Source organism: Cavia porcellus, unplaced genomic scaffold, assembly GCF_034190915.1.
Source record: "Cavia porcellus strain 051 isolate PalLab524CR breed Dunkin Hartley unplaced genomic scaffold, mCavPor4.1 scaffold_6, whole genome shotgun sequence".
NCBI classification, from domain to species: domain Eukaryota; kingdom Metazoa; phylum Chordata; class Mammalia; order Rodentia; family Caviidae; genus Cavia; species Cavia porcellus.
Window position 1 is genome coordinate 27875850 of NW_026947489.1, and position 23096 is coordinate 27898945.

A 23096-nucleotide genomic window follows, 5' to 3' on the forward strand; every position below is an offset into this window, starting at 1 on the left:
AATCGATTCCTTGAGCTGGCCCTGAGTGCTCTCACCTTTTCTCTTCCCGCTCCCTCACCCTGCCAGCAGGGAGCCTTACCGAGCATGGAACTCCTCCCTGGTGGACATCACAGCCTCATCTGGAGCAAGTGCGGCACCTGTTCCTCGCTGCAACACCTGCAGCAAGGCATCTGCCTGCCCGAAGCCATGATGCAGCTTTGCTTCTGTGAGTTCTACACTGAGCGGGGTGCTCTGAGCTCCAACTTGCAGGGAGACCTGCTCCCTTGGGGACCATTCAGGATCTGGATTCTGGTTGTCCAGTTGTGGGAACATCTGCCCCTGCTCTCCAGAGCTGAGATCAGAACTGGCCTCCAGTTCATTCACACCCAGCCCCCGAGAGCCATGTTGAACCCCAAACCAGTTACTAAATTTGTTATGCACTGGGAGCTGCCTTAGGCTGCAATGGTGGGGTTCAGGGGCCATACACATCTGGGAACCAGGACACAACACTCCCTGAAGGTGGCAGGCCTGGGGTGAGCCAGCAGTAGAACCTCGTGTCCCTGCAGGCTCAGTTAGCTCAGCAGCAGGGCAGGAGTTATGGTGTAGGGGGCCTTTCCATGATGAGGAGAGATCCTCAGGGAATTGTGGCTCCACTAGAGGTGCTGCACTCTCACCCCCATTTTTAGGCCTGCTCTGCCACTGACTTGGCCCCTGACTGCTCCGTGGGCCGTGCTCTGGGAGAACCGCCTCTACAGACACAAAGCTGTCAGTCAGTTTCTGGCCACAGTGCCTTGGGGGTGGAGGTGGCGGGCTGCTTTGGCCTCCAGTGGTGGTACTTGGCTGAGGCTGCTGAAGAGGTTGCTCCAAGAAGCTAACTTGGACACTTAGGCTCTGTGGTGGGCTGCATGGGGGACTTGACTCCAAGAATGACTTACTACTGCCTTTTCCACCCAGAGCTTCCACTGGCTGGAAGCCACCTGGTTCATGAGTGATTTGAGAACAACTGTCCGCTGCAGGTCTTGGGCTGAAGTCAAGCTTCTGGTGACATTCCAGAGGACAGGTCGAGGATGCTGAGAAAGTCAAAAAGCCGAGGGGAGGACCCAGCTCTTGGGTGCTGGCACTAAATGTGAGGATTGGAGAGGAGGCCCTGTCCACCAAGGCACTCGTGGGATCCAGCTTCTCCTGGACCTGAGGCTCCTTGGCAGACTCTGAGGCAGTGGGAAAAGGCCCTGGGGTGTGAGATGTGCTGAGGCTGGTGTTGTTTACAATCACATAAGAGGCGTCCCTTGCCTGGGAAGCATCAAGAGAAGCTGGTGGACTCACAGAAGAGAGGTTCTGCTCTCGAAGGGCTTTCTGAAACCTCAAGTGGAGTGAAGGCACTGGAGGGCTTCTTAGTCTACAGTGGGCACTTTCTTCATGAAGATCTGAAGGCACAGTGGCTTTCCATGTCACTTCCTCTGCGTCTCTCTCAAGGGCTCCTGTGACTTGAGACTCAGGTGTAGTATCTGAGCTCAGCACTTCAGGGATTACAATGACTTCCTGAGTTTTGGCCTCTGGGGCCTGTAGGTGCAGAGGGGGTAAGGTTAAGTCAGTCTGGCTGTCCTTCTCCACACAGGTCTGAGTCCCACTGTCCAATCTGAGAGTATGTAGGGCCCCAGCTGAGGGGTCCCTCTTGGAGGTCTGTTCCTTGGCCACACCTGGATGGGAAAGACTTCCAAGTAACTCTGAGGTGCTGTTTAGGAGCTGGGAGAGGTGGAGAGACAGGTTGTGCATGCTGGCCAGGGAGGCCAGGTCACAAGGTGACACCACACTAGTGTCAGGCTGAGCAGAGAAGACATCAGCACAGCTCTGGTGGAGCTGGCAGCCTGAGGTCTGTGTGCCCTGCTCATAGGTGTTTGTCCTGGCACGTGCCAAATGGCTGTCAGTCTCAGAAGGATACAGCAGCACAATCTCATCTACTGTACCTACAGAACTTCCTTCAGCCAGAGGGAGCCCACTCTTTAGACAGCCTGCTTTACTGGTTGGATCCTTAAACTGGGGTATTTTGTCAGGACCACTAGGGTTGCACCCCAAGGCAAATGAGGTACCCAATATGTTCCAGGTTTCATTGGAATCCTGTACATTCTCAGTGCTGCCATGTGTGCTTGACAAGTCCTGGGTTTGGGTATAAGTGCTGAGGAATGGGGGGTTCTGGTCCCCTAAGCTGTTGTCCATGCTGGAACACCAGGCTACATTTGATGGCACTGGACCAAGGGCTTTCTGACTACAGGGGACATTGACTGCCCTTCCAAACACATATTGCTTCCAGCCAATGTGCATAGGCCCTTCAGGGCACCATGGTGGGAAGCAGGGATTAATATCACTGGAACCCAAGCATAACATTCCTTTGTCTATCTGTCCATTCTCTGACCTAACCTGGACATCCAGTTTCTCTGGCTCTCCTTGTGGAACCATAGTACCAGACACCCAGCTGTTCATGAAATCAGGAGTCGGCATGCCAGACACTGTGGAAGACACTGGGTAAGGAGGGGTAGCGCTTTTCAGTGGCATGTGATCAGCAGGGCTACTGTTTAATTTAAATGGGTCCATTGGATTGGAATCCTCAGTCTTCAGAGGTGTTCCTGTCATCATCTTTGCTGAGGAATAGCCTGGGAGGTGTGGATTCCACAACCCGTGAAGCCCCTGTGCATCCTTATCTGGGGATGGAGGCTCCACCCTCATGTTTAGCTCCTGAAGAGATTGAGAGGAGCTCACCACAGAAAACTGGGATCTGGGGTTGGACCTGGAGGAGTGTTTGGGACCAGAGAAGACTGCAGTCATAGGAAATGAGCACCTGTGGTGGGGAGTTGACTGCTCTTCATTGGAGTAAAGCTGCCCAGGCCTCTGGGCAGCAGGCTGTTGTACTTCACTGTGCCCCAACAGCATAGGAGCTGGGTCTTCGAAGCCTGCTAAGTAAGCCTGGGATGCAGGAAACGTGGTCACAGCCACTTCCTCTCTTTCAGCACCTCTAATGTGATGGCTATTCAAGCTACCTTGATCAGGAAGTGGGAGATTCCTGCCCTGGGGACGGTCTTTACCACCTCCTGAAGGCCAGTCTCTCTGTTGTTCTTTGTCTTCCCAAGGACTATCACCTTGGGAACTACAGATGTGTTTTGCTACAAACTTGGCTGGAGGATCCCTGGATTCAGTGGAAGGTTGTGGCTTTTCTGAAAGGCATCTGCTATTTTCTAAGCACCCATGCTCACTCTCAATAAACTCTTCACTTAACCTCTGAATGTGTGGTCCCTGAGTTTCTGCAGGTGGCTCTCGCTTGGTCTGAAACACCTGTGCATTTTGGCCACCTACAAAATGATCCCTGAGGTTCCTGAGTGGCTCAGAGTGCATGCCTGCAAGGCAAGGGGCAGACTCAAATTCTGTGCTGACTTTCCTCTTAGCAACCTTTTCTTCAAGATCCTCTACAGTCCTTAAGCTTCCATTAGTAGCTGACGGAGTGAGGGAATGTGTCCTCACAGAGGAAGTACAGAGGGAGCTGCAGCCTTGAGGAGGCAATCCAACAGCAGCTGCAGTGGAGGGCCCAAGCACGCCATCTGCAGGCCCAAAGTCCATGCCTTTGGGCTCAGAGCCATGTGCCAAGAACATGTCAGCTTCCTTGGAAGAGGTCTCTCCAATCTCATCCATTTCACAGGCCCTGGATGGTACAATGAAAGGTGGGTAGACAGGACATGGGACAGCCTGTGAATTCGTCCCAAGGTCACCATGTCTATGACAAAGCAGAGTGGAAGAATGGGAGGAACAGGTGTGAGCAGCAGTGGTCTGAGAACAGCACAATTGTTGGCAAGGCACAGTTTTGATCTCTTCTGCATCCCTCACTGTGCTGAGAGCCCTGCTGCCTTCTGTGGCCCCAGGCAGGATGGGGCAATCTCCTGTTTCCTCTGGACCTCTGCACAGAGCCTCATCTCTCCTAGGGTCTGGGCCAGGTCTTTGATCTAGCAATGGAGTTGGCCTGAGATTTTTGCTGCCAATCCTAACCCCAACATTCTCCTCCCACTTCACAGACTGTTGTGTAGGGAATTCCAGTTCAGCATTTCTTTGGGCTCCAGGCAAAACAACCTGTTGTCCTGGATTTGCCCTCACATCTTCTAAGCCAGTAGAAGCCTCAGGGCACTGGTTATGATCTTGCTTGATCTCCGAAAAGCTTAAAGATCTCTCAACACTACGTATCACAGACTGACTTTCAAAGAGGGCAGTCTTTCTGCCTTGTGCAGTAACTAAGAAGTTACCTGAGAGTTCTCCATATGTGGTATCTATTGCCTCAGGCTCCTGGTGCTCTGGGCTGCTGGTGCAACTGCCAGGAGACATGCCCTCTCCAGTGTGCCATGCAGCTAACGAACGCTGCCCACACAGAATTGGCCCAGGATCATCATGAGGGGCCTGAGAAGATAAGGCAGACACTGCTTTCTCTGATCCCACCATTCTGTCTGCCTCCACAGCTCCTGGAGGAAGAAGCCTGTCCAAGATCAAAGGACCAGCAGAGGAAGGGGTTCTGAATACTTCCTTCTTCTTCTCTATGATTGTAGAGGAACTAGAGTGATCTACAAACCCTTCCCTTGATTCCTGGAAAGACCATAGATCTCTAGGGCAGTATCTTTTGCCTGGAGCAGGTGCAGCAAAAGAGGCAGATTGTGGAGGAAGCTGGGGCTCACTGTTCATGTCAGAGCTGGGCAGAGATCCAGAGCCATCTATACAGAGGTGTGTGGCTTGATCTTTCCTCTTATCAGCCAACAGATGTTGTGGTGCAGCAGAGAGAGATGCTACATGGCCTTCTGGGGTTTCACCTTTATGCCTGGTTCTCCCTTGCGTTAACTGGTTGATTTGCTCAGTGTGAGTCCTGTTAGGATCCCCTGAAGAACACTCAGGTTCTACTGAAGTTTCACGGTAAGTAAGGACTGCATTCTCAGCCCTGAAGTCACTAGGCCACTTTCTCCAGAACTTTGCTTGTCTGATCTCCTCCAAAATAGCAAGGCAAATTGATGCATGGACAGATGTCTCAATCACTCTGGGATCTAGATCAGGCACCCTCGGCATGGAAATAGATGCCGAGTGTGCTCTACTGGCAGGGCCCTGGTCCTCAGTTTCATGTGACTTCTGCCTTGCTCCTCTACTTTGGTCATCCTCCTCTTCTAAGGAGAAGCTGACCCTCTTGTCAAGTTGTGTAGAGACTGTTTTCGACGGAGTGGCTGGTATTTCTTTTTGTACAGCTGCCTCAGTTTCACTGCCAAAACCTTCCTGAGCACTCAAATCTATGGAAGTGACTCCAAGGTCCCCTCCTTGGTCTTTGGGGCTGGTGTTTACTGTTATCCTCTCCTGTGTTCCAAGGGGAACACTCTCTGCTGTATCAGACTGACCATGCAATTCCAAATCCAAGGGCCTCACATCCCCATCCCAAGCTGAGTATGCTGCAGAAGAGCCCCTTCTAATTTCTCCCTGCACATGGGGCCTTCTGTTCTCTCTACTCTGGCTGTCATACCCTACTCCATGTTCTGAGGGACTGTCAGGAATTTTCAATATTGTGGGATCTAATACATGGTCAACTAAAGAATTGCCTATAGTATCAGGGGCTTGAAAACAGCTTCCGGGCAGCTTTGGTGAAGGCAAGGACAAGGTATTGCTCAGGTTTCGATTAGAAGGGGCCATGGAAAAGTCTGTCTGGCTCAGTAATGGGGAGATAGTCTCCTGGCTAAAATATATGCACGTAGAATGCTGGTTTGGGCCAGGATGCTTCTGAGTCAATGAGACCATATTACTTTTGTCTGTTGGCCTCCCTCCCATCTGCAAGGCCATTTCTTCAATTTCACCTTGAGCCCTTGGGCTGTTTGGCTTGGAACTATTTATGCACTCAGTAACTTGGCTTTCCTGAAAAACTTCCACAGTCTCCAAGTCCTCAAGATTTTCCAAGCCCCAGGGCTGCTCCTTAAACTTTGCTGATGCTTGTACCAGCCTGACTTCCTTCCCAGAATTCTCCAGCCAGGGATACAAGGGTGGAGCTCTACATAACACTTTCATTCTCTTTTGGTGAAGGGTAGTTCTGGTGGACTTTTTGCAAGCTGTACCTCTCCCTGAAGAATCACCCATGTCCCTGGGGGACCTACCTACTCTAGCTCGGTGGGTATGCTCTACCACAATTTGACTCTCTTGTACACATTCCCTTGATCTGACGGGGCTTGGAGGCATTTTCTGGACCTGGTTCTTGTTCCCAGTGGTTCTGTTAGTCTCCATTTCCCTAGCTTCACTGTCTCTAAAGACTACATCATCTGCCCGTCTTGGAGATGACGACTGATCCTTACAGGACAAATAGTTTCCAGAGCTTCCTGGCCTCAGGTCATGGTCAGCTCTCTCTTGGGACACAACCTCCTCACTAACTCCTGGTGTGTGGGAAGCATAAAGCTGTTTATTCTGCTTGGATCCAATTTCTAAGATGCCATTTTCCAATTGCATGACACTTTTAATCAGCCTAGCCATTTCATCAGCATTATTAAATCTTTTGAACTGTTTCTTTCTCAAATGTTCTTTTTTGGAGTTTAACATTTCTTGTGATCTTTTGGGGCCCTGACATTCACTGGGGCCACTTTCCTGATAGCAAATAACGGATGGGACTCTTTCACAGGTAGATACTCTCTCTGAGAGTTTAAGTTCTGCTGGGCTGTCTCTGGGATGGACAGTTTCACCAAGGAGCCCAGTTTCTTGGGCTGTAACTGTGGAGCTGGTTACTCTATCACATACTGATCTGGACTTCATAAAAACAGCTGTTTCCCCTGGTGTGTCCTTCTCTAGGCCTAAATCAATGGTTTTACAGATGAAATCAGACCTCGATTCAGAAGGAAGCTGTCTGCTCATATCATGGGCCTGAATCTGAGCCTGCTTTTTTCTACTTATCTCAGGTTCATAAATGAAAATGAAAGGCTTCCCAGATCCAGAGTTGTCTGAAAAAATACTCCAACAGGACTTGGTAGGAGCCTTTTCTCTTTCTTGAAGTACTGGAAGAGTGTGCTTATTATTTAAAATTCCAACTTCATTTTCAAGCTCAAATACTTCTGTGCCAGTAAAAGGGAGAAAATGTCTGTTCTGAGCAACAAGAAAATGAACTGAATTATGGCTTTCTTTTCTAGTATTTTCAGCACATTCTCCTAACTTATCAGTAACTTCATTGGTGTTCAGATCAACTGGCTTCTCTGCAGTGACCTGCTGAGAAAAGGCAATCTTGGAATTCTGGGGTTGTAACAGCACTGGAAAACTGTTTAAGTAAGTTTTCTTTAGGATTTGGTGGTCATGACTAAAGCCCCAGGCTTCACAGGGGGGTGGGGAAGGCACCCATACTTCTCTGCAAGCTGGAATCTCTAAGGCAGTTTCTGTCAGAGCATCCCTACTTTTGGTCACATAGAATGTTTCCAAGACAGATGGCTGTGGGGAGGATATAAAAGGATTCCAGGGAGCAGAATGGAGATACAGCTCTGGACCTGATGGAAGGGCAAAAGAAACATCTGTGTGTCTTCCAACTACTTCCTCAGAGTTCTTCTGGCAATCTGCCTTCTCTTCCTGTTGGGAGTGGCTGCTGTTGTGACTTAATTGTCCTTGCTGAACTGAGCTACTTTCTCTGAGAGGACACTGGCCTTGGGGCCAATGGTCTGCTTTGGTGGCCTGGGCAACATTCCTGCAACAAGCATTTTTCTGTAAAACATACTTGTCAGAGGCAGTCATCACTCCAAGTTTCCTGCTACCCTGACAGCACTCTTCCAAGCTCTTGTGTCTGACTTCACAGGCTTCTTTTAAGGAATATATTGTCTTGTTCTCTGTGGCACAAATCTGTACATTTGTAGATCCAGAAGCCAGTGATTCCAAGTCAGCTGAATAAGCTCCGTTACAACTTACCTCTTTCTCACTAGTACTAACGAAATCTGAAGCATTTTCCAACTTGGCACTCAAACTGTCCTGTTTTTTCTCTGCTCTCAAATGCCTGGTTTTGGAGAGATGGATTGGAAATTCATTCAAATTCTGACTGCTAGACATCGCAGAACCAACTGACAGTTGAATACCTCCTCCTTTGTCAGAATTTTTGGCGAGGGAACTAGAGTCTTCCTCAAGGTAGGGGAAGGGTTGCCTAGACTCTCCGACAGCCTCCAAAACAGGTTGAGAGAGTTCAAGAAGGTACTTTTGCTGAAGGGCAGCCCAGTCCCCTTCATGAGTGCTTCCTACATAAATGAATGAGGTGCCAGAGGCAGCAGGCTCACTTGACACACTAGAAACTTCAGAGTTTCGTGGTTGGGTTGTATCAGGGTTACCTCCTCTCTGAAGGAGGTCATCAGTTACTGGCTGAAGAAGTCTTTGAGTTCTCCAAAGTGACAACTTGGAAGTACCAGAAGCAAAGGCTGTGAGTACATCTCCTGTGTTGCAGGGTAGCTCAGTACTGCCTTGAGGCAGTTTCAAGCTACCTGGCAGAACTGTTTCTGCACCTGGTGGCTTTAGTTCTTTAATATTCTGCAGGTATTGAAATCTCTCTTCATCAGAGGGCTGGGCATTCTGGACATCAGGGATTAGCAGTGAAGAACCCTCTATTCCTGGAGGGCTGCTAGGATTGATCTTAGAGTCACAGGAAAACCAAGAATCTATAGACACCCGAGAGTTCCCTCTTGAAAGCTGTATGTCTTGGAAAGAGCTGGTTCCTTCTGGGTACCTGGCCTCTAGCTCTGACTCAGGCCACTCCTTATGAGGGTGGACCTGAGGATTAAGGTAAAATGAACTGTTTAATGGTAGGATGGTATTCAACTCCATCTTTGCTCTGTGGCTGATGGGCCCAGATCTGTATGTTGTCTCCTGGTCCACTATAGGTTTCTGCAGGTGCCAAAATATCTCTGTGGGCATCTCATCAGCTGAACCAAGGAAAGGTTCCTCTTGCTGATCTTCTTCTAATTCTTCCTCAGCATCAATCAGGCTGTCTAATGAAAAGCTTCTATGAGCCCGAGCAAGGAAGCCACTGTCTGAGGGCATGAGAAATCCTCTCATAGAAGCTTTAGTTCCGGTCTTCAGGCAGCTACGTTCATTGGTTGGATGACTGCCCCCTAGGTTTTCTTTTGAGCTCTGGTCTCTCTTCTCAACCAGTGAGTCTTCAGATATTTGGCTGTTGTGACTTTCAGAGTTCTCTGACTCTGGGAGGTACCACTTCCCCCGAGGGTGCTCCAGTATCAGTGGTTCTTTCAGTGATGCTTTGGCATAGGCATGAGACAGAGAATCCACTGAGCAGTTGCTATCTGTGTCAGATAAATTATCTTCTCCTCTTGCACAGTCCATCACTGGGCTTGAGTCTGTGTGTGGGGCATCTTGGTCTCTTGCTCTGTGCTGTTTTTTCAAAGGATGGCCATGAGGTAAAGGACAATACTTTTTTGCAATGTCTCTGACCCTTGTGGCCAGCACCTTCTGAAGCCTTTTTGATTCCCTGCCTAGAAGAGGTAGTTTGGATTCCGTTCGAAAAGTCTTGGCTACTCTCCCAAGCCCAGCTACCTGTTTAAGTCCACGAGGATAGTAGTAACTATAACTGGCTCCCTTAGCAGCCTTGTGGACTCCAAGATTCCCTTCTTTTTGTGAGACAGCTTGTGCACTGCCAGAATTTGGTAGTCCCTTATCCCTTCTGACCTGGGTAGCAGAAGTGAAGGTCTTTGGTCCATCTCTTGACTTTAGCTTGTCAGTTGATTGACAGAAAGATGTTAAGCCCTGGAACACCATCTGAGATAGTTGCTTACCCATGCTCTGCATTTCCTGGATGTCGACAGACTTGTGGCTCACAGTAAGGCAGGTGCCTAGAGCTGTGGTGTCTTTCTTGGCCATGCAGGGGCCATGCCCCTGGCCTGAGAGACAAAGGCCACTCCTATGGAGACATCTTATCCTTGGAAGGCAAGAAGATGCCAGGGAAACATGGCCTGCCAGTGTGATTTTCTCTGACACTTGATGAGCAGGGTCAGGCATAGGTGGTAACATGGTAGACAGATCCCCATTCAGGAAAGCACTGTGGAGACAAAGAAAATCACCTCAAAAAGAGTAAGAGGCTTGTACTTTCTGTTGAATGAAGCAATAAGAAGTTTGCTCTGAAAGAGGTTAAAAGCCAGGCCCAATGGCACTGGCCCTATTCTTCTCAGGATGAGAGAAAAGTTTGGTAAGTACAAAAGAAACCCCAGGTACACTGTGTTCCTCAATTTCTTTATTTTAGGTAAAAAAGTTGAATTCTATCTAATTACACTTTTAGGTTATGTGAGGAAAACAAGAACAATTTAAATGATATTATAAGGAATCAAACAGATAAATCTATAATGTGGGTACATTTGGAGTATCTCAAGTTTGAGCCCAGTCTCAGAAACTTACTGACACAGCAAGACCCTGTCTCAAAATGAAAAACATAAAAGGGTTGGAGATGCAGTTCAGTAGGATGGATCTGGGTCTGGTCCCCAGTATACCCCTTCCCAAAAAATCACATGTAGGGTGGAAATTCGGATTAATTTGAAAAACTAAAGAAGTATATGTTTTGAGGCAACTTGAGAAATATGAACATGGTCTAGGTTTTAGATTGCATTAATTAATCTTAATTTTGCTAAGTATAGTGATGACACTGAAGCTAGTCTCTTTTAGAGGTATGTAAAGATGTGGGATTGAAATGATATGATGTCTAGGAGTTGCTTTAAAATACTTCATAAATCCTGTAATCCCAGCACTGGGGAGGCTGAGGCAGAAGAATCATTTGCAAGTTTGAGATCAGCCTGGGATACAAAGTGAGCCCAAAGCCAGCCTGAACTGCATAGCGAGACCCTGCCTCAAAAAGACAAAACAAAAACAAACAAAAAAAACTTCAGAAAATGAGAAAGTGGGGAGACTTATATGGACTTGATAATGGCTGGATGTGAATGATATACATAGTATTCTCTTTGTATATGTTTAACAATTTCCTATCAGATGTTAAAAGAAAAAGCCTGCCTTGTGCTCTGAAGACCAGAGAGGTGAGCAAACATAACAACACACATTGACTGTTAGCCTACTATGGTCAAAGGCCTGACAATCCAAGGAGGAATAAGATCCAGGGCCCTGCCCCAAGTAGTCTAGGACATAAGACACCATCTCCTTACCTGCTGATGGAGAGTGAAGAAGAGAAAGGCGGAAACCCCAACATAAACCGGAGAGTCAGAAAGACAGCTCTGCAGTGGGCTGGAGAAAGGGGAGCAAGCTGACATGCTGGGGTAGATTAGGGAGGGCAGGAGAGGAGGGCAGCAAGGCAGAAGAAAGAAGTCAGCTCTGATGCAGAAGGCGGAGGTGGTGTTAGGACACATGAGGAAATGTATATGGGTGGCCAGGGTTTTTTAAAACAGATGAAAAATAAAACCGATAGCATTACTCAGAAGGTTAAGAGCTGCTACTCAGGCATAAAGTGAAAAGAAGAGAAAAGAAAAGCCAGAAAATGAAAATACAAACAGAGGACAAAAAAAAGAGAAGCCAATGAAATGAACGTATTTTTCCCTTTCTTAAAGGAAACAGAGGTCCTGGAGAGTAAAGAACACTGCCTGGACAGTAAGGTTGTAAACTCCAGTAGCAACCACTGACTGTACCTGTGCAGTGGGGGCAAATGCTGGCCGCCAAGCGTCTGGCAGTTCAGAGAACTGTCACTGGTCGATCTGCTTCTACATGGAGACTCTGGGGCTGCAGCATCAGAGGTAGGGACCCAACGTGGGGACTGGTAGGTGCTGTCATCCTGAAGCCAAGACAGTGCTGTGAGCTGCTTCAGTCTCTCCAGGACCTCCAGCAGCTTCAGCTTCTTGATGTACCCGTCTAACTGCAATGAGGCCTTTTTTCTCAGGATGTTGTGCTTCCCTGCCTGAGGGACACGTCTCTGTGGGAGATGCAGCTGCACCAGCCTATTCTTCTGGCTTCGGACCAGTGGGGGCAGTGGAGCCTCAGAATCTGTCTGAAGCTGAGTATCAAGTGCTACTGAGGCCTCAGATTCTTTCTTTGTTCCGAGGTTGTCTTGCTGCTTCTGCTGCTCCTGTAAGTTGGCCAGCCAAGTCTCTTCTCTAAACGGCCACTGTTGGTCTAGGAAACAAAATCCCAGAGAGAGTATGCCCTTCCTTCCTGCCTTTGGCTGCCTGGACTCAGATGTCACCAGCCAGAGCTGGAAAGGGCTGACTAGGGTAATGTGGCAGTGGAGGTTCAGGGCCTCCTTACCACAGGGGAAGGGGACAAAGACCCCAGCCTCAGCCCAACAGCAGATACATGCTAGGGCAGGCAGAAAAGCATGGACAAGTGTGCAAGGAAGGAGGAGTGAGGAGGTCCGTCGTTCTGTGGGGCCATAAAAGAGTCAGCGTCCTTCTTGCCTCCATCCCCCTTGGAAGCACCTCTGGTCTCTAAAAGAAGGGAGAGAACATCTAATGCTAAAGATTCCACTGTATCACAGAAGAAACAAAAGGAGAGAACACAGAAGGCTGTGGGAGCATGCAAGTGAGAAGGCCAAAGGTGAAGTAGACACCTCTCAGGGTGCAGGGCACTTACTATCTCCAATCTTCTGGCGGGTGCCAATCTGGTCAAATTCCAGCTTTTTCTTGGCTCCAATCTGCTCTGCTTGTATCCCCTGCTTCAAATCCGCCACACAGCACTGCCACTGCTGAATCTGGGCTCTGTGGGATCTCTCTCCATCCCTTGGTGGGTGGCGGTCCTTGTCACTTAGCTCTTCTAGAACTCTCCTATTACAAAAGGCAATGGAGTTACCCAAGTAAACCTAGTCCTAGACAAACTGGTGGTAGTCTAAAACCCTTCTAAGAGAGCCCCTGAATTCAACAGGGTATAGAGGGCTTTAGCCTTCCGGCAGCTTGGGACAAACAGGCATGTTATCATAACAGGTTAATGATGTCACATTGCAGGAGAGAAGAAAAGCATGATTCTTACATACAGGTTTGGCAGAAATACAAATTCATTTGATTAGGGAAATGAGGTAAATCAAGATCGTTTAAAAAGACAAAATTTTTAGATAAATCAAGAAGCTCTGTCCTCTATTTTTTTTTTGTTATTTTATTTTATTGTCTTTTTGAGACAGGTCTTCCTATGCAGTTCAGGCTGATCTTGAGCTCACTTTGTGGCCTAGGTTGATCTCGAAGTGCACCGATCCTCCTGCCTCAGTCTATTGAGTGCTGGGATTACACAGGCATGTGCCACCACATCTTACTGTTTTTATTTTTTGAGACACAGTTTTGCTCTGTAAATCAGGCCTTCAGTTCACTATGTAGCCTAGGCTGGTCTTAGAACTTGGTGGTAATCCTCCTGCCTCAGCCTCTCGAGTGCTGCAATTACAGGCATGTACCATCCCCCCAGCTTCTGTCCTTTAAGAGCTGTTCTGACTGACGGAGCCTTAGTATAGCACTTAAGAGTTTTACATTTTCCCATACCTTTTCAGAGACTTATACTGTATTGTTTACAAGTGAAGTATATCCTAAGTTTCCTTAGTTCCAGTGGGAAGAAGTAGGTGTGCATGAGTATGGATATCAATGAAAAACAGTAGCCAGGAGTAGATAATGTGTGTTGAAATTTACCATAATAAACAATTTATAGAAAATTCTATATCGTAGTCCTGCTTTACCCTGGCAGCTGGCTCCTGTATCACCAGAGACCAATTAGAGGCTTTCTCTGAAAACTGAAAGCTTCTACATACATGCTGACCCTTGTCTAGGTCATAATCTTTTTTTTTTTTTTTTGTCTCATTATGCAGTTCAGGCTGGCCTTGAGCTCACTCTGTAGCCCAGGCTGGTCTCAAACTCAAAACGATCCATCTGCCTCAGCCTCTGGGTCATAGTCTTCTATGCAAAGCCCTCCAACATTGTTTTATCAGGGTATTTCCAACCCTGTCATTCAGGCTTCTACAGAAGGCAACCGCAGGAAGCCAAGAGCAGCTGTGTAGGCTTGCAGTTGCAGCAACTTAGGAAATTAAAGCATGAAGATCACATGGCCCAGAAATTGAAGAAAACCTGGGCAATATAGTGTGGACATATAAAGGATGGATGGATGGATGGATGGGTGGATGCATACAGGTAGATAAATAAAGGGGCTGACTACCTGGGTGTAACAGGGTGGGGATGGGAAGGGAGTAATTGAGAAGAGTCAGATTCTGCCATAGGTTAAAAAGCCAGTACTGGGGGCTGGGGATTTAGCTCAGCAGCATAAGTGCCTGCCTTGCAAGCAGGCAGTTATGAGTTCAACCCCCGGTACCGATAAAAAGGAAAAAGACCAAAAAAAAAAAAAAAAAAGCCAGTACTGGGTCTGCTCTGCCTAGCTCTCAGCCATTGCTCTACTTCAGGATGCCATGACTCCAGGCTTAGAGAGGCTCAGACATGGATCTGATGCTAAAACGAAATCTCAAGTAGTGAGAGCACTGTGTGCTAAGGAATTCACTCTTTTTAGACCTCCACACATTAGAGTTTGGGGTCGTTCCTGTTTGCTTTTTATTTTTGAGTTTGGATCTTGAATGTCCTCCAAAGGCCTTTATGTTGAAGGCTTGGTCTCCAATCCATGGTGCTAATATTGGTGGTGGAATCTTTAGGAAATGGGATGTAGTGGAAGGAGGTTTGGTCACGGGGGCATGGTCCTGAAGGGGATGTTGGAACCTGGCACCTCATGTTTCTCTCTCTCTACTTCCTGGCCACCATATAGTGAGGGCTTCCTCTACCACACAATCATACTATTCTGCCTCACCACAGGTCCAAAAGCAACAAGATCAACCAACCAATCATGGACTAAAACTGAGCCAAAATAAACTCTTCCTTTTTTAAAGATGATGGTCTTGAATTTTTTGGTTTTTCTTTTCTGAAGACAGGGTCTTGCTATGTAATTCAGGCTGGGCTCTAACTTGCTAGGTAGCTTAGGATGGCCTCCCACTTATAGGTGTTCCCAAATGCTTCAATTTTAGGTGTGAGCCATCACAAATAGCTTTTTGGGGGGTATTCTGTTATAGTGACATAAAGCTAACCTATCACCTTGTAAAGCAGAATGAAATCAGACTATCAAAGCAGAGATTCACAAATTACAGCTTGTGAGTCAAATTTGGTCTGCTGCCTGTTTTTATAAATAAAGTTTTTTAGAACACAATGACAATATATGTTTATGTACAGTACTGCTTTTGGGTCACACTGGTAGAGCTGAAGAGCTGTGCAAGCTTTACATGGCCTAAAATACTATCTAATTCTTTTTTTCAGTTTTTTGAGACAATGTCTCACTATGTATCCCATGCTGGCCTTGGACTCACAGTGATCCTTCTGCTTCAGCTTCCAGTGTGCTATGATTACAGACATGTTTCACCATACCTGACTTATATTATAGAAAAAGTTCACTATCCTGTATTAGAAAAAACTGAGATTCCATAATGCAGTCTTAAATCAGTGAAACAGATAGATGGGGTGAGGACTGACAATCACTCTGTCTTCTGGAAGAAAGTTATGAGATGATTCAACATGTAATGGGTCCAATGCCCAGAAACTTGGGCACATGTGCTCAGGGGAAGACTGGTACTTACCTGCTATGGGAAAAAGGGCGTAAACTCACAGTGGAACATACAAACTGTAGAAAGGTATACTCTATCACACATGAGGGAGAATGCTAGAAACAACAACCAAAATAGAAATCCAGCTAATACAAAAAAAAAAAAAAATCCTGCATGGTGGTACATGACTGTAATCCCAGCACTCAGGAGGCTGAGGCAGGATGATCACTAAGTTTGAGGTTAGCCTAGACTGAATAGGGAGTTCAAGGGCGGCATATGAATTACATAGGGAAATTGTCTCAGAAAAACCCAAAAACAAACCAAAAAATAAAACAAGGAAGAACAGTTCATAGAAAACAATTTATACACGTATATGTAGCATATCTTTATTGTTGTTCCAACCTTTGATCACAAAAATGGCTGACCTGCAAACATAAGCCTATCAGACTGTGCTAGACACACAGACCACCAGATACAAACAGCAGGGAGGGAAATCTGTATTCTGAGTTCCTTGAGACTGCTGTTTGCGTCTCTGGCTCTCTCCCTAACCCTTAAAAGACAGCACCACCTGTCCTTCCCCTAGGAAAGCAGCACCACAACAGTTTCCTTCACAGCAGCAACAGAACCTGCAGGGAAAGGCTGTGTGAGATGATCACTACCGACACACAGGATCAGCCCGAAACACCAAGAGTCAGGTGGAAGGGTTCCTCTGATAAGCACATCAGTCAGGTTCCCATAATGAACTGAAAAGAAAATGCCAACCTCATGCCACATTCTGTGTACATCATCAAGAGCATCTTCATTACCCACAGCCAAAACCTCTGTCTCTAGCAGATATGACTGCCTTTCACCTTCAATGGTTCCAGAGTGCCCTGCCTACTGCCCAGTCACCTGCTTAACACTCTCACAGCCCTCTCCAGCTGCCTCAGTCTGACAGCTTCTGCAGCAGAATTCAGCAGCACCTACTTGCTAAGGTTGGAGTGGTGGCAGAAGCAGCAGTGGCAGCATCTCCCAATTCTGGGAACTTAAGGCTAAGCCTCCAAACGTCCAAATGGGAAAATACCAACACAGGCAACAGTTTTCAGGGCAAATGCCTATCTGGTCCAGATCATTGCTATGAGGAGAAATGATGGCAAACTGGCCAAGTTCCCCTGGCTCTGGAATCAGCTCCAGCTCATACAAATGTTCCTGCTGAGAGAAAAATGAGAGAAAAGAAGTAGAGCACAAGGGAAGGCTTCAGAGCTAAGCCCTCCCAAAAACAGGAGTCTCATAGAGACAAAACCACAAATCCACACTGGGAGCACTGCTGACAACATGCATTCTCCCATCAGGTTCCTTTCCTTGGTCCCTCTGCCCAATCATCCGCTGGAGTACTGCACCATACCATCTGACCAGAGGCTGGTACACAGTTGGCTACAGGTGGTACATGACTGTTATCATGTACCATGTCCATGTGTATGGACTCCCAGACTTGATGCCAAATGGTGGATGCAATGGGTGAGAAAGACACTGATTCTGAGGTCCTTCTCTGTTCTCTGAAAGGGCACATACTCATTGTTACTGAAAGGTCACATGAGTGCCTGCAGGGCTTGAGAGCCCTAGGAAGCTTAATAAGTCAGAAGAAGAACACAGGGTGCTCTGGGGTGGATGAATCAAATGGCTGAGACAGGAGGACAGGACAGAGAAATGGAGGCAGCCTTCCTGGCAGCTTGTCCTTGGGCCTCTCAGCCACAGGAGCCAGGAGGTAGGTTAGCACCATGCACACGCACTTGCTTTCAATCTTTATTGGCATGACCCTTGGGGAAGAAATGGCAGTATCTTTACTTCAAAGATGATGAAGTAGACTCAGGGGTTCAACAATCTGCCTAAGATCCCATAGCTCTTATGTGGTAGGGCCAGAGTATGAATAGTTTCATCCAACTCCAATGGATTTCTCCACATTTCCAGCTCTTTAAGCCACAGAGCTGTCTTCTCAGAATCTCCAACCTCCAGCTCAGAAAACCCACCTTCAGTGTGTTTTCCCAACAGAAACCTTATCTAAAGCAAGATCTTCTTTCAAAAGACTGCACTGGAGGGGGAGGAAACTATGATGAAACAAGAGGTCCAGCTGCAGTCCTGAATGTACCTTGGCCTTGACCTGTACATCCTGTCACCCCTTCCACCTTACCCTCTCTCTACACAAGGCCCTCAGACAACTGCCCCTACGATCATCTTCCCTTTACCTCTGTTGTAGCACCCTTCAAACCCAAAAAACCCTCCAATGAGGACATGACGCTCATGCTTCTCTCTCCTGAATTCAATACACTTTCTACTAATGTCAGACCCCAAACTGTCTTTATCTGGCATCCTCTGAATGGATCAGGGCCATCAGAACTCACTGCGAACCCTAAGCACAGGTATACGGCCTTCTCCCAACACCAGAGATCCCACAGGCTTTGTGGCTCCTGCTCAAATTTTCTATAGGAAATCCCACTGGAAGAGGTCACTTTGCCCTACAAGTACACAGGAAATACTAGTATCAAAACCAAACCACTAGGCATATAGAACTGGAGAAAGGACTCTGTGTACAAACAGATGAGGTATGACCAAGAAATAAAAAAGCAGTAACCACCAATTAATATAAAATCCCTGATTCAGGCCTGTGAACTTACAATGAGAATAAAGTGAGTGTGAGAGGATGGAAGATATTTTTATATTGTTCCTGCTTCTTTTATGCCTAGTTTTGGATTTCTGGTTAAGAGAAGAAAACATAAAGGACTCTCAGTCATATATTATCGTTAAATACCCAGCTGGATACAGTGTTAAAGGCCTATAATCCCAGTTACATGTAAGGTTGGGGCTGGGGGATCACAAGTTGGAGGACTGCCTGGGCAATTTAGTGAGACCATCTCTAAAAAAATAAATAAATAAATAAAATAAAATATAAGGCCAGCCATGGTGGCACATGCCTATAATGCTAGCACTTAGGAGGCTGAGGCAGGATTATTGTGAGTTCAAGGCCAGCCTGGGCTACAAAGTGAGTTCAAAGCCATACTGAACTGCATCATGAAACCATGTCTCAAAAAGATAAATAAATAAAATATAAAGTAAAGTAAAATATAAGAAGGACTGGAGATATAGATCAGTGGTAAAATATCCCTGGGTTCTATCTCTAGTACCTGAGTTCACCATAAATCCTGGACATTAACTGAGATGCTATAACCCACACACAGGCAGGCCAGAATTTAAAGGGGACTACAAAAAGGTACGCTCAGAAGCAGCATCAAAGACATCTGCCAATAATGCTCAGTTAGCTCGGCTGCCAGAGAAGCGGCCAGAAGAATGTCAACTGACAGTGTCAGGCTGCCTTCAAAGATGAAGACAGCTGAAACGCTAAGGAGGAAACCAATAACAATACAGACTCAGAATCTTCAGTCCAGTGTCTTCAGAACCAGAATCTTAAGGTCACCTGCCCAGATGACTCACAGTCAGCTACACTCAGACCCTGGCTGCTACAACAGTCACCTTTCTGCTTCACGCTGTAATGGACCCAGGAGGTTCCACACTGGTATGAGTAGCTGTTTCTCACCTTTCCTTCCAAATGAAAGGGCAGAGACCCAAGCGAGAGGCAGTGACATCTGCGTCCAAGTTCAACCATTCCAAAGAGCCATTGCTGCCAATGGCCTCTCCAACCTGGAACAAGGAAGAAGGTACAGTGAGGCTGCCCCCATGAGTCCCAGGCCAACATGACAGGGCAAAGTTCAAGCTCCTCTCCTAAAAAGAAGAAATAGGAACCAGGCACAGCAGCACATGCCAGAACTCAAAGAGGCTGAAGCAGGAGGAACATGAGTTCAAGGACAGCCCAGACTACACAGCCCAGACTCCCTTGTCTCAAAAAACAAGGGAGCAAGAACTGAAGTGAGAGAGTGAGAGAGGAAGAGGAAGAGGAAGAAGAAGAGAAGGGAGAGAAAAAAAGAAATAGCATGGCTGGCAGCACCCCAGAACCTACAACCACACTAACCTGCTTTCGCCGCCGCAAGACAGCAGCCTCTGCTGGGTGGCTGAATCGAAACTTCTGAGCTTTCCCCAGAGTTATGACAGCTCCTGCACCAGAGATTGATGAGAACTCTGTCAGCAGATCATGTTTTGAATATATACTTTTTGCAGGGTACTATTCTGTGGGCAAAACCGATGTCCTAATCTAGTTGATGGGCTTCAGCTGAGTTTGTAGACACCTACTAATTAGATATCAGGAGCTACTGCACTCTAAGAAAAAACAAGTGGTTGGGCATAGTCAAAGACAGCTTCACAGAAAAAGGGGAATCTAACCTCAATCTCAAAGGGCAGACAGAATATGAGCAGACTAATGACAACAGTGACAATAATAATGATGTGTCCTTCCCAAGTATGAAATGATGCTAAGAATCTTATACAAATAGGATTCCTTCAATCCTTTCAAATCTCCATTTTACAGATGAGGAAAGTGAGACTCAGACACTTTCCTAAAGACAAGAATAACACACTCAGGAACAGGTTTCACAGGGTATTCTTCTCTTTCTGGTCCTGGATTGAAGAGGATTACATTAAGAAATCTTCAGGTCTCTTAAAGGTCTGCTTCTCTGAGCTCTCTGGGCCCATGAGATCGGAGCTGGTCCACCCTTTATCCTGCTTACAGGGCTACAGATAGTCCTACCTTGGGTCAGACGGCAAGAGGCAGTGACCTCACGGCCATTGACTGTGCATCGTGCCCCCTGCACAGGCCGGAGAATGACTACCCCACAGGCACTGGTGATTGTGCAGTGGTCTCTCTCAATCCACTGACCCTGAAGAACTAGAGAAAAGGTGGTGGTCACTTAGGTGGGGGGTCAATTCAGGGAATATCTCCTCCATTCATCTGTAACTTCAGTACACAGAAAAGATCACTGCGAGTTCAAAGCCTATCTGAGCTACATGCTTCAAGACCAGTATGTACTACATAGCATCTCAAAAAATCAAAACCAAGGGCAAGGGATATAGCTCAGTGGCACAGTATTTGCCTGGTAAGCACAAGATTATGAGTTGAATTCCCAGTATTAAAAAAAAAAAACAATAAAACAATAAAAAACCCAAACAAAAAAACAAGAATCCAACACTTAGAAGAAAAACTTTGAGAACCAACACTTAGATATCATCTTGTTATGATGATCTCCCATCATAACAAGAAAGAACCACCATCTGAGACCACCCAGAGCAGGAATCTTCCCACAGTGCTGGTCTCTTCTATCCAACTGAAAGCCTCACAGTGGGAAGAGAAACTGACCCTTGATACTTCAAACACTCCTCTTCTCTCAGAGCATAGAGTCCTCTGAAGAAACTTTTTGGTATAGAAATTGTCAGGAAGTGCCAGACCAACAGTCACTGTCACTTACCAATGTCCTGTTCCTGGTCTGAGTCAATCCTTCCTATTTTTGTTGTCCCCTCCTATGGGGGAAAGAAAGCCATTTTAGTAAGAATACAAAGGGGGGCTGGGGGTTTAGCTCAGCGGCATAAGCGCCTGCCTTGAAAGCAGGCAGTCGTGAGTTTGATCCCCGGTACCGATAAAAAAAAAAGGAAAAAGACAAAAAAAAAAAAAAAAAAAAGAATACAAAGGGACACTGCCCTGCCCTGAAAGGACTGCCCGCACTGGAGTGTTACTTCTGTCTCCCCAGTCCCAGCCCAGCCTTTTCTGTGCCATTCCTCGACCTCAGTCCATGCTACTTTGACCATCTGCCTACTCTCTCTTTAGTCCAGGAAGCCTCTGAGAACACTGAGGCAAACAAATAAGACAACAATCACCAGTTATACGGAAAGGCTAACCAGTGTTGACAAACCCCTTTCTATCCTACAACCTGAAGTTACACTGCGAACAGATGCAGTCTTCAGTCAAAAATACTCTATCCCAAGGAAATGAGCACAAGAAAGCTTTCTCCCAAGGGGTTAAGGTTTGATCCAGCAAGTCTCAAAGACATGAACTTTTTATGAAGATTTATGTAAATATAGCTTTGTTAGTGAATAAAGTCTAACGGATACTAATTCTAAGAAGAGTAAGGCACAAATAGGAGAAAAGCACTTCTGGAATCAAGAGAACTGGAAGAGAGAATGAGAGAACAGGGGAAACTGGAGTTAGTACTAAACAATTCACTGAGTTAGTACCAGACAAGACTTGTGGCCCTTGGTTTATGGTAAATATGCTAAAGACCACATGGTTCTTTTGGGGAAGGCAGCAACACAGCAACAGAAATGCCAAATTCCAGAAATATCTTTATCAGCTACTGAATAACATTCAGTATGCCCCAGGTATTAAACTGAGCGCTTTATAGTTTTTTTTTTTTTTTTTTTTTTGTCTTTTTCGTTTTTATCGGTACCAGGGATCGAACTCACGACTGCCTGCTTGCAAGGCAGGCGCTTATGCCGCTGAGCTAAATCCCCAGCCCCTAAACTGAGCGCTTTATAAACATCATCTTTTCTTGAATAACTTAAAATTAAAATATAAGGGCTGTTTTGTTTTGTTGTTTTTGAGACAGCATCTTACTATGTAGTTCCAGGTGGTCTTGTACTTACTATGTAGCCCATGCTGGTCTTGAACTCACAGCAATCCCCCTGCCTCAGCCTTCCAAGTACTGGGATTACAGATGGACAGGGTAGAAATTACCCAAAAAGGTGGTACCATCCCAGATACCAAGGATGGAATTGGCACCTGTGACTGTTGCTCCTCCTACCTCTTTATGCAGGGACTCAGAGACACAAAGGTGATCATACGGATGGCAGCACTTGGTGCTCTACCCATTGTTCCCTCTGTCCCTTACTACCAGAACAGGAAAACCATTTCCAGGGTATCAACGGACAGTTCCAGGGCAGTGACCAAGAGAGAAAAGTAAACAAAAACACACAGAATCTTGGGCCACTGCTGTTATACTATTACCTCATCCAGGATTTAAAAAAAACAAAAAAACCCAAAAAGTATAGGTACACAAAATATCGAAGTGCCAGAATAAGAACCAGACTAAAACTGTCTCACACAGGCCCAATGGAAATGTACCAAGAAGGGATTAAACCTTCTCTGCACACTATGAAAGTGAAAATAAGCAACCCTGTGTTCAGATGGTATTCTCACTCCTCTTCAAGTCTCAGACTCAATCTAGAAGCACAGCCTTCAATCCTCGGCTACTTGGAACACTTTGTTTCTTAACATCCAACTTTCTCTGCTCATTCTGTATCCAAGCAACAGGTAGATTAGCCCTACTCAGATAATGACCATTTTAATCCATCTGGTCTCCTGATTCCCAACCTCTTGCCATGATCCCGATAGCCCTAATGAAAGGATTAGTGTTTAGATTTGCTGTTAAGGTAGACAGCCTGAGGCATTTCACTCAGACAATCTATGCCCAGTGTTTCAGAAAGTAAGATACTTTAACTTTCTGCTGAGATGTCAAGTTTCTGACAGCCCTCCCAAGGGTTCATCCTGAGGACACAGAGGAGCCTTGCTGAAGTCTCCCTTCTGCATGCACCACCCCAGAAACTCAAGTTCCCCAGGGATAATGGCAGCCTTACACATGCCCCGTCAACTTCT

The 23096-nt window shown here is 46.5% G+C and overlaps 1 protein-coding gene across 9 annotated transcripts in view; it reads right to left on the minus strand.

The window, feature by feature from the left end:
* Positions 1 to 23096, minus strand: part of Stard9 (StAR related lipid transfer domain containing 9) — a 113699-nt gene that overhangs the window by 12873 nt on the left and 77730 nt on the right. For all 9 annotated transcript variants that reach the window (XR_010047771.1, XM_063249550.1, XM_063249549.1 and 6 more), the window contains 7 exons: positions 20917 to 20968; positions 20202 to 20339; positions 19530 to 19612; positions 19098 to 19201; positions 12556 to 12746; positions 11619 to 12099; positions 80 to 10033 (listed from right to left, as the gene is read on the minus strand). Coding sequence is in view for 8 of the 9 variants with exons in the window: in XM_063249550.1 (XP_063105620.1) it covers positions 80 to 10033; positions 11619 to 12099; positions 12556 to 12746; positions 19098 to 19201; positions 19530 to 19612; positions 20202 to 20339; positions 20917 to 20968 (11003 nt within the window). In the remaining variant the exon portion in view is untranslated. The remainder of the gene's footprint in view (positions 1 to 79; positions 10034 to 11618; positions 12100 to 12555; positions 12747 to 19097; positions 19202 to 19529; positions 19613 to 20201; positions 20340 to 20916; positions 20969 to 23096) is intronic.